At 44.6% G+C, this 11,207-nt stretch overlaps 1 protein-coding gene across 2 annotated transcripts; it reads left to right on the top strand.

The window, feature by feature from the left end:
* The first annotated feature begins 8,308 nt into the window (after window positions 1-8,308).
* On the top strand, window positions 8,309-10,365 carry LOC107217169 (hemolymph lipopolysaccharide-binding protein). 2 transcript variants are annotated; one of them, XM_046746680.1, is made up of 4 exons: window positions 8,326-8,390; window positions 8,455-8,590; window positions 9,006-9,113; window positions 9,844-10,365. In XM_046746680.1, exons 2-4 carry the CDS (start codon window positions 8,517-8,519, stop codon window positions 10,244-10,246), a joined length of 585 nt encoding a protein of 194 aa, XP_046602636.1. In that variant the 5' UTR covers window positions 8,326-8,390; window positions 8,455-8,516; the 3' UTR covers window positions 10,247-10,365. The 2 variants fall into 2 exon arrangements, with proteins under 2 accessions (XP_015510041.1, XP_046602636.1); XM_015654555.2 differs by having other exon boundaries at window positions 8,309-8,590.
* The last annotated feature ends 842 nt before the right edge of the window (window positions 10,366-11,207 follow it).

Genomic DNA, 11,207 nt, shown 5'->3' with positions numbered 1-11,207 from the left:
TTACTTTCCAACCTGAACGTATTGTATTCCATCCCCTCCGAACTTCGCTGCTGGCTTTTTGATTCGAGATCCAAAACGCGGGCAAAGTCACTGTTTATTCTGTTAAAATTAGATGACTGAGTAATTGTCGCGCGGTCTGTCAAAGAATATCATTCAAGATTTGGGTACGAGAGAACGAATGAATGTAAATTAGACTTCCAAGTGGGATTGGTCAACGTGTTAAATTAATTCGTATAGAACTGAACACTGAAGAGCAAATCAAGGTTGGAAGGAAGGGATATATTCACCCAGCTAGACAAAGGTTCGACCCAGCACCGGACAGTCACATGTATCCAGCTTTGTGAGACCGCAGTTTAAGGAGCTTTGGCTTCCATTTAATCCTGACGGAACAAAAACTAGCTGAGAGAAACAGAAGGGCTGAGCAAGGGATGCGAAATCAGGTCCAGCTCTTTGCGGCGATGAATAGTACGCGTGGTAACTCCGAAATCTCACCTAGTGTCCGTGATAACCTCTCCAAAAAACGAATCAGTAAGTCCACTAGCCTAGGATTTTAACACGGCAAAAACTAGGCGTCATCCACCTTTCTCTCATGAAACAGTATCGTTGGTTTTCTTCAATGTGATTTCTGGCAACGTGGGCGGTTGATCACATTCTTGAAAATAATGTTATTTGTTAAGAAGGTCGTGAAATTTATATGAAGACTAATCTAGGATTGCTCGGATACCCCCTTGTGAGTTTGAGATCGGGTGAGGCGATTGCTGGAAGGGAATCCCTTGGTCCTTAATCGGTCAAGTGATCGAAGAGCCCCTCCCCAACATCCCGAGCTCCTCCCGCAGGCATCCTTCACCCACAAGAGCGGGCTCGGTCAAGAGAACACGAGAAATGGCTAATTCCGGATATTTATGTAGGGCTCTTCTCGTATGGGCGAAGTAGGGGCTGTTACGGTCTCGAGATCGCGGCTATAACCCCGAAGAGCCAGAAGCGACCAACTGACCAGAAAATTAACCCTCAAGTAGATTCGATAGAATAGGGTTGTGCCAATCCAAATACCTCCACAGTCCCTGCTTTATTTCTTCTTCGCTATCCGTACTTCTCCAGGCTCATCCGTCGTTCCTTCCACTGGATTTACCAACCTACTGAACGCAACGACCGCTGAATTACGACCGAGCAACCCACTTCGGCAAACCTTGAGATATAGCCGTTGAGGTGCAGGTGATTCCCTCAACCATTTAAGCTGTCATCAAGCACTGGCTTGCGGTACAGCCTGCGGTGCATTCAGGAGAGATCTTGGAGTGCGACGATCGCGAACTAGAAGCATCGTGAAAAGTGAAGATGTTTCACAGTGACAAATAACTGCAGGAGCGTTGGTTTATAGACGTCGACCGATAGTAAAGTTGTACAGTCCCATCTTTAATTATTGAGTGACTGTTTTACCGTTGCTAAGAACGCATGAAACGAGATTCGGAGGTTGGGACGCTGGTAGCGTTCCAAAGGCCATCAATCACGGTAGATATAATTCTGGCAATCTCGATTGCGTAACATATTGTCCGCCTAGCGAAACAAGACCCGGGAGCCTTAGTTTATTAATCAGGCCCGCCGACTCGGCCAAGCGCACAGCGAACCGGGGATCCCCCATCCCGAGTCAGGCTGCGTTCCAACGCCACTGGCAGCATCGCCGCTACCGGAGCATCCCCCAATAAAAGTCAACAAAAGACTAACGATTCATCCAGCTAATGGAAAAGTCCAAAAACAGAGAAAAGTCCTACTCCCATTGCTCGAGCTACTGCTCATAATTAAGCAGACTTTTAGCAGATTACATCTTCGGTTTCCACAGCTGAAAACTCGCTTTTTAGTACCGCTTCGCAATGCGAATACCGACTCCCTCCGCTCGTTTCAGATTTACAAATGTCTACTTGCAAGCGACGGCCCAGACTCCGAACGCAATATTCGTCCAATTTTCGGCGACGTCTAAAACTCTCCTCCTTGGCAAATTAGTCGCATCAAGACACATCGCGACATGGTTACGTCAAGTCCAGATCCACCCTACGGGACTGGTTTTAAATCTACCCTGATAATCCGTCAATTCTCCAAGACACGTTTGTTCAGCCCCGTCTTCGGTAGCGTTTCTCGAACGGAAGATCGTAATCTGGATTAAGAACGTTTAATCCGGTCCAGGGGAGAAAAATCTCCTCGCACCCTCTTAATCTTTTCTCGGGCTCCTCTCTCGTTGTTCCTCTCCGGTTTCTTTCCGGCCCGTTCCACGGCTCCGTCGTTCCTCCGCAGGGTGTAAACCCCTTGTCGGCATATTGCCACGAATTCACGGCTATAAAAACGGGGTGCGAACGAAGGAGTTGAAGGGGTTGTTGGTTGGCTGGAGGCGGGCGGCAGAGGTGAGGGTGGGGGCGAGTTGGGGAGCGGGCGAGTGACAAATGGCTCGGAATAATACCACCCTGCCTCCACCCACAAACGGGCAGGCGGCACGGGGGTAAAGGGGTGGTTAAGGGGCCGGTAACACCTTCTATCGCGACAGAGGGGCAAAACAATGCCGTTAAATGGTGTCTTTGTTTCATGTACCGGGGCTTTGACGAGGGCTGATTCGGACGAACGATCAACGCGTTTTCTTCGTCTTCGTCACCGTCTTTCGCAAATGGCGTGTTCTTGACCGCTTCTTGAAATAAAACATCTAACGTAGAACGTTATTTCAAAAGTAGAATAATATGATATTCTTCAGCAATATTATGTCGGAGAGAAAACAATTTTTCTTCAACTAAAAAAACGGTGATTTTTCCCTCGCCATATTCACAATATTTCAGTTCACTTCGTACATTGATTTATTTTCACTTTATACTTACTCGAGATAATAAATTGCAAACTAAAGAATAGAAAACCGTTCGTGAATATATTTTCACTCTGTTTTTCAAATACGAACAAAAGAAGCCATTTATTATTCATTGAATATTTTTCCCGAGAAATGAGCGTGTCTCTTGTTATTCTATCGTCTGAACCGATACGTTTTGTTTCACTTTTAATAACGCAGCGTCTTGATCAGATACATAAGTCTGCTCGCTTTTGAAAAGTATTTTATACCATCAAAGCTTGTCACTTCGTGTATCTGATTACTTTTCTGAAGAGCGTCAAGTTTTTGCAAGTCTACAACTTTGCCGAGGTAGCGAAGTAATTTAACGTGATGCCATAGAAAGTTGCAAGTATACCACGTGTAACCATAAGCACCGACAATGTTGTAGCTCATCATTCCTTGTGTCGTACGGGGTATTTGTTTGGAAGTTAGGAAGGCCGGAAAATCAATTTCCATGATATAATTAGCATCACCCTCCATATTTAGCCTCGGGTGATATTTGCTCGGTATTTCGCCGCAAGCAGTCCCACGTTATTTGCGGGAGGAAAATCCATTTGATTGCATTTATTTTTCGCATCTATGCAAATTCGTAATATATAATACCAGAAAAAGATGCCTGGTAACCTGACTATACTTCATACTTCACCCAAAATTATCCAATAAAAAATTACTCTGCTTTCAAGCAATTCTCGCCGTTTTGTTTTCGTAAAATCACACGTGAAATCACGACGGCCTTGAATCCTTACAGGAGTTACAATAATTAATCTTTTTTTCTCTCGGAGGCTGAGCAGAGCTCAGATTCTCAGTCAAACGGATCACGCTCCTTTGATGACTGAGCACTATTTTTTTCATTAGCTTCTTGCATCCCGGGGGCATTCGGGGCCCGAACAGAATGGGATCAGGATCGAAGAGGACACAAAGCTACTTTAAATAAAGGAGAAACTCCATCCATTGAGCCCATTGTCAACCTTCGACGTTGACAGAGCGCTTGCCGGTCTCGAGTCGCCCCGAATCCATCATCTCCATAGAAAACCTTAATTATTTTCTCATGAAAGAACCTTCTCGGGGTCGATTGATTTTTTATCGTTATCTTCTTCTTCCGTAACACGGCAGTGCAGCAGCACGCCTCTTCCTTCCTTCCTTCCATCGCTTCCTTTCCAAAGTCGCGAGGAAAACTATCAGGGATTACCGACAGAATTCTCTTTTGCAAGCTCGTTCGATGTTGCGAGCTTTAATCACCTCAAGCGAAGTTATAGTTTCCATTCTGTTCTTGTTCCGCTTCATTCTTCTGGCACTGTTTGAAATATCCGGAAGACGAGGTGAGACGAAGCAAGGGGTGTAAGAAAAACACTCGGCGTTTAAATCCCGGTCGACACTTCTTCGGAGTGAATATTTCTTCCATTCACACGTTTTGCAATTTTTCCATTTCACCGCAGAGGAACGAGTAGGCTGCATTCTTTTGTCTTTTGAGGGAGTTCTTTTTTCGGAGGAGGGACGGAGAATTCTTCTCCTGCGGAAATCTAACGCACCTCTCCCGAACCATTAAGCAAAAACGTTTGGCTAACCGAGGCAAAAATCCGGCGGATGTATTCTTTTCTCTCTCCCTCTCTCTCTCCACGGCATTCCGTGCATGCCTGCACGCACATAGCGGACAAAAGACAAACGCCGTCGCGTCTTTCGTTTGTTTCAAGCGTCATTTGTTTGGCAGGGGTTGAGTCGCGAGGCGGAACAGGCGAAAAGGGAAAGGGACGCGGAATAGGGACAAGGGTGGCGAGAGGGGGCCAGGATGCAGGGATGTATACCTACGTATACCTCCTAAATTCTGCAGGGTTAGTCGGTTAAGGTTGGGTAAGGCTAGAAAGGCCACATTTGAATGCCACCGGAAAGGGTGGCGCTTTGCTCGCTGCTCTTTCATCTCGGGCCGCGTCTCTGCTTTTGGGACACCGGCAAAGTTCCAGATTCTAGTCCGAGCTTTCGACCATGGTGACCGAAGAAGGTCTGCCAACGTCACGCTCCGCGTTCGATATCGTCGGATTATCCTCGACGTAGCAGTTTGAGGATGAAAACGAAACGTACAAAGCTCGATCCCGATGCGTTGCCCTGATCTTAACGCCAGCTTGCGTCACGAGTCTTTGTCTCTGATTTCCCTTTCCCCGGGAAATGCCCGAACTGCAAGGGGTTCGCCGCCCGCCACACTCGAGAGGATAAAGCTTTATTTAGCAGATGATATTTACGACTTCCAATCCACCTCTGCCCTCACCTCTTTTATATAGTCTTTGGCAAGGATGCTGCCGGTTCTGTGCAAGCTGGAGTTTCCCTTCGTTGAGGTAACTGGAATTTTGATCCGCCAGAGGATTTATATCGAAAATAATTCCCGCGGCAAGTTTCAAAAGGCTCTTTATTACATCGCGTCCCAACGAACTGCAGGGTGAAGCAGGATCAATTACTTCTTCCAGGTATCGGAGTCAGCCAAACGACGTGACCCAAATGCCGTCTCCACGTATCTCGTGAAAGCTCGGAGATCGGCAACGGCTGCCGGCAATTCAACGCCCACCACAAAACCCGCTTAGCGGGAATTTTACGCCGGAACAAGCTTAGCGTCTGCAAATAACAATTTATAGGGAAACGAATTTGTCAATTGAGCGTCTTACGATCGAACCCCCCTCGCTCCCCTCGTATCGGGATGGGGGGTGGAGGGTGGGAGCGGTTGTAAACAGCGTGAGCAAACACAATATGACGACCGCCCCTGGGTAACGGTGCGCGGTGGAAGAGGGGGACGAAACTACCCCCTTTATTCCTCTCTCTCTCTATCTCTCATTCCCCGTAGCTCAAACTCTCGCGGTCTTCTTGCGCCGCGTACAATCTCCTGCGTACAACGTGCAATGAGACTACGTACGAGGCGCGTGTATCCGCTGCATGTTTGTATCGTAACTAAATACACCCCTGTTCATGTATCGCCATACGCGCCAACAATTTCGTAGTAACGTGAACAAGTCGACGAGCTTGCAAGCTCCGGTCTACTTTCACTGTTTCCCCCCGTTTGAACTGGATCTAAATGAAAATTGGGAATACAATTTGCACATTTTTTTTATCTACAACGGGACGTTAGCTGTTTGAGAGAAATTTTTGCAGACGATTTCTTGCTGGACAGAGGGAATGAACCTTTTTTGAATTGACGTCGACCTCGGCTCCTTGAAAGCACCGCGTAGCAGCCGTCGCCTTGATTCTTTCGACGGGACTTCATTTTTCACTCGTCTAACAGAATTTGTCCAACTCGGACCATGGCTCGGAGGGTTGGATCTAATTTCAGGGGTATTTTCAGGGGTGTTCCGGGTGTTCCGAGAGCCAGGGGCTAGGGCCGGGCTCTGTCTTACCCTTGTAACGATAGGAGCAGAATCATTTATACGAATTACCGTCCTCTCGGGTCGAGCGTCGTTTGTTATTATTAGTTGCTTTCCGGGAGTAATGCTTTTGTGATGCCCATAGGCGGGGATTTTCCCAGTCGACGATGCAGGCGTCGATCCGATCCCCGCATCTTTTTTTCCTCGTTCGCATCCCAAATGAAAATTTTTCACCCAAAGTCATCTCTTTGGCGGAGCGAAGACGGCGGCGATGCAAGGCGAACGGCCAACTCGACCCCGCATCGTCTCCGTCTGTTTATCAAATTTCAAGGGAAATCGCGGTAGGAGGCGCTTCTAAATTAAGCGCTATAAGCACAAAGAGATTTCCCGTCGCCGTCGGTGGCGGTCGGTCTTTCTGCCCGCGGTGATGGTGGTGGTGCGTAATGGGTGGCGGGCTTGGTCTAGTTGTTATCACGCAAGATGGCCGCTGCGACGCCAACGTCTGACGTCACACCTTCCTTCGTCTCAGCCTCTTCCTCCAGTCGCGGTCTGACCCGCGCCTCTTTATCGCCGCCCGTTTCCGCTACCTGAGATTCCATTACAGGCGAAACGACGCCGCCTCGCAGATTGACTCGTGAAATACGCGTCACTCCCGTCGGCCATCGCTGCGAGATCGAACCATTGGTCGGCACGGTCGAGCATGGATTCAGAAAAATGAAAATGAGTGACAAACATCGATCAACTCGGTCTCTGAGATGAAATCATGAAAATGGTGAACTATTATCCGCGAAGTACCTTTACTGCATCGGTCAGTTTATCAATCTCGCTGCAGACATTCACGCTATGTTGTATCTACATTTAGAAGTATAATCACCGAGTGCATGTAATTCCGTCTGACGCGATAATCGATGTGAGAATTAAATGATGGATATCTTGCATTGATTTCGACTCATCTTCATTCCACTTTCACAGATATAATCTAGGTACGCATAGACGAAAAGAGACGATAGTATAATTTAACATGCTTGTGGACTCAGGAAAAGATTTCAGAATATATTTGACTTGAAAGTAAAATTGCGCGAGGTAAAAATTGTGAAAATTCAAATGATCATTTCCCAGATGAATACCCAATTTACCCTTTCGTCGGGTTAAGCGTCCCGGCGTTATTATCTAAAGTGCTCGCCTGGAAGGAGAGTGAAAAAAATTGAAGAAAAAAGTGACGAGAAAAAGCGCGAGCGTGTAAAAAACAGAAAACGAAAAAGCAAGTAATGCCCGCCCGTCAGCCTTCTCGGCGCTTCTTCTACTTCGGAACAAAGCCCCGAGAGGTTTAAAATAAATATCCTAAAATCGTTCTCGTTCTCTTTCCTTAACTCGCGAATTCGAACTCATCTCATTCCGTGTGCCCAGAGCAACGTGTACAATGTGTACATGCGCAAAAGTGGTAAGCACATTGTGAATGTCTAAAATTATCGCTGGGTTCGAAGTTAATTACATCAGCCACAAACAGGAAAACTTTATCTAACAATGCAAGGAAGGACTAACGTGGAATAACTACTACTGGAAAATCATGCAGCATGGCAAGAAATTTATTTTCCGACTATCAAACAATACCAATGGTTGAAATAATTCATGAAACGATCACTCAAGTCATTCGAAAGTGAATGACCCCTCGCCCAAGTGAGTCAAAGTTTTTGGGAGAAATGAGAAGAGCTCTAAAACGACGTATGACAGAAATAAACCGACGAGTTTTTCGAAATGTGTTAATTTTAGACACATTTCCTCATATTTTCGTATTCAACTTGTCAACATTCGTTGACCTGTTTGAGAAACGAATGAAATAATGAAAAAAATTAACAAACCAGCGAGGAGTTGAATCTCGCATGTGCAAAATCAAAGATGACTCGTCACAAAGAAAAAACAGTACAACGGCCAAGGCTATCAAGGTAGCTCTTGTGGTCCCCAAACCAGTTACCATTTCATTCGTGACTTCCTAACATAACGCTGCTTATTCAAAAATGACATCATTTATTAATGGCTTATTTCCTCATGACATATATACATATGTATGAACCCAACCTAACTTCGTGAGTATAAATTTGCACGACTGCCGCCACCACGGACAGTTGGATCTCTACTGAGCTGAATCCAGGGTCACCATGTCTGCGGTGTTATCGTTAATCGTTTTCGGACAAGTATATATCCTTGGCCCCGCGTCAAATATTCGACCAATCGTTATTGAATCTGATTACTCAACAGCAATCCCAGCCATCGACCGTACGTTGAATGAGCAAAAACCATCGCAGGGGAATACAAATACAATGTTGATTCCAGAAATAGATCGGAGAATCGAAGAGATACCATCGGAGTCGGATGCGAAACGCAGCTATAACACGTGAGTGACTATCAGTTTTAGTGTTTCATCAATTGATTGACCCGATTGGTTTGCAATGCTCGAAACACACAGCGTTATACTAAAATAAAAGCTAGACATTTTTTTACTATACATGCTTACACTACTGTGCAAGAATTTTCAATGTAACATCTTTCTTTGTATTCACGATCAAGGATTTCATCGTAGGTGATATTTTTGCTGGAAAACCTACAAGATAAGACACACTAACATTGTGAAATATAATTACGAAGAGGACAATTGTATTTATCTTACTAGCTAAGTGTGTTGCGATTCCGTCCAGACACTAACTTCGCAATATATTACTAGAGTTGCAGTGTCAATTCACATTGATCTTATTATGTATTCTCGGGCTTAAGCCACCCTCTCGTCATCTCGTTAACTTTCTTTGTTTCAGCCCAATCTTCAACTCGGGATTACGGTCCGACGCTCTACCAGCTCTACCAGCTCTACCTAATTTCACCTACATTCCAAACATTTCCCTCACCAAACGGAACGACTACACGTAAGAAAGTTTATTCCGTAAGGGAACACGTCAGTAAGACTCCACGTCATTTCGATTAATGTAAAAATTTCAACTTGTAATTACCGAAATTTTCCACTCATTTCGATTGATTGTAATCAGCTCGAATCATAGCAGAAATGAGTGTTCTTCAAAATCCTCCGTATGTCACAATTATTTATTGAAAATTTGAATCAATCACTTAGCTAGATCCTGGTAGCATGTAATGAGGAACCAAAAATCACTGTCCCGTTTACAATCCGATCATTATAAACTATTAAATTAATTAAGCTACTGAAATGAAGAAGAAATGCAATAAATATGTCAAGACTAAGTCTCAAAGTTATTTCTGAATTCCAATTTTTTTTATTGTTTCAAATTACCTAGTTCGATGATCAATCGTTTGTTCTCCATACTATCGGGATAGTTGTGTAATTATTTCGAATTTTCTTGAGAAAAAGTGTGACGCTAGGAGAATGCCATTTGAAGAACACCAACTTCCGTCTTTATTTGAACCTGTAATATCTAGGAGGCAAACGAATACAATCGATCCACAAACTACGGCAGATACGTACTTGCCGCGTGAAACTATTGATAATTGCAATTACATATCGACCCAAAGTTTTGGAATTCCAACGGCACGTACCCTTAGTCAAGTAAAGACACCGCTTCGGAACTCAATTATTCCTTTTTCGACGTGTCACTCACCATGACTGATTCCAATTATCCGTAGCTACACGCCGGGAATCGGTGCTCATAAGGTTCACACCGAAGCGTCTTCGTGGTCAACTGCTTGGACGAAGTGCCGAAACGAAAGGGCCCACCTCGCTGTCGTCAACTCTCGTGCCGAATCGGAACTAATCGTATCACTCCTAAGAAAAGCGGGTCCTACAAGGGGTGGGAATTCCCCCAACCATGCCCACGTTGGTTTTCATGATTTGTACGCGTACGGCCAATGGGTGACAATTGATGGTCAATCATTGTTTGGGGCAGGATTCAGCGAGTGGCAGGAGGGTGAACCTAGCTACCGGGACGACGGACATGAACATTGTGGATCGATCCACATTTCAGACGGTAAACTCAACAACCAGAATTGCAATTTTCACTTGTCCAGCTTCGTTTGTGAGCTGCCCTAGGCTTGGCCGCCTCGTACAATCAGATATTGATTTATCATGCGTGTTATGAGCAGTATCCATTTTACAAATGAAGTTCTGCTGCCGATGTATCAAATTGGAATAAATATTTAAAACCACTAGGTTTTCTGTGTTTCAATTACTGTCACTCACCAAGTGTGATCGACCTTGGTTTGTATGCGAAGTGCCAGGTATTTAAGACGATACAGTTACATCAGTATAGTACAGAATTTACTAAACATTAGGACCTCTATGTCATAATATACATATAGTGGAGGGTAGTGTTAATTAATGTCACGAAAATATCGAAAATTCATTCTAATAATATTGCTCGAAACTGTTAATATAAAAAATACCCACTATTACTTTGTAATAAACACATGAAAAATATCATCGAGACCTGCGTTCCGTATTAAAATTATTTGAATGGTTTCAAATATTTTTGGATTTGTCCAGTCCTTCAAACCCAACGTAAAATATCGAATGTAGAAATTCGTTGAAAGTTTGACAATTAGTATGATAATTGAACAGACTTCTAACTACGTAGTTCCAGTGTGGTGAAAAGATTTTTCATGCATATCAATAAACAGTTGAAACAGTTTGAATTTCATCATTTCTCTCTGCTCTCTGTACACTATAGCCTTGTAATTTGAAACCACTTAGTCAGGGGGGATAAAAAAAAGATGTGAAAAACATACGTAAATCGATTTTGCCGTTTTCGAATTACGCCGAAATAATTTTCCCGAACATCAATTTCTCTGGGAATCACCGCGCACCGCATTTCCGGCCCGTGCCTGTGCGGCACAGCGAATGAACGATCGGTCAGCTTCGTCCGGCGCCTACTTTTTACCGTCTATTTTAGCAGCTCTCGCCGAGTTGATATTCAATCGATGAATCAATCTGCTCGTCGTGACATTGACGAGATCGGATGGCGCGCGGATCCATAGTTCCACGGTTCGATGGA

The sequence above is a fragment of the Neodiprion lecontei genome, chromosome 1 (assembly GCF_021901455.1).
Source record: "Neodiprion lecontei isolate iyNeoLeco1 chromosome 1, iyNeoLeco1.1, whole genome shotgun sequence".
Taxonomy (NCBI): Eukaryota; Metazoa; Arthropoda; class Insecta; order Hymenoptera; family Diprionidae; genus Neodiprion; species Neodiprion lecontei.
This window is presented reverse-complemented; position numbering and strand designations above follow the sequence as displayed.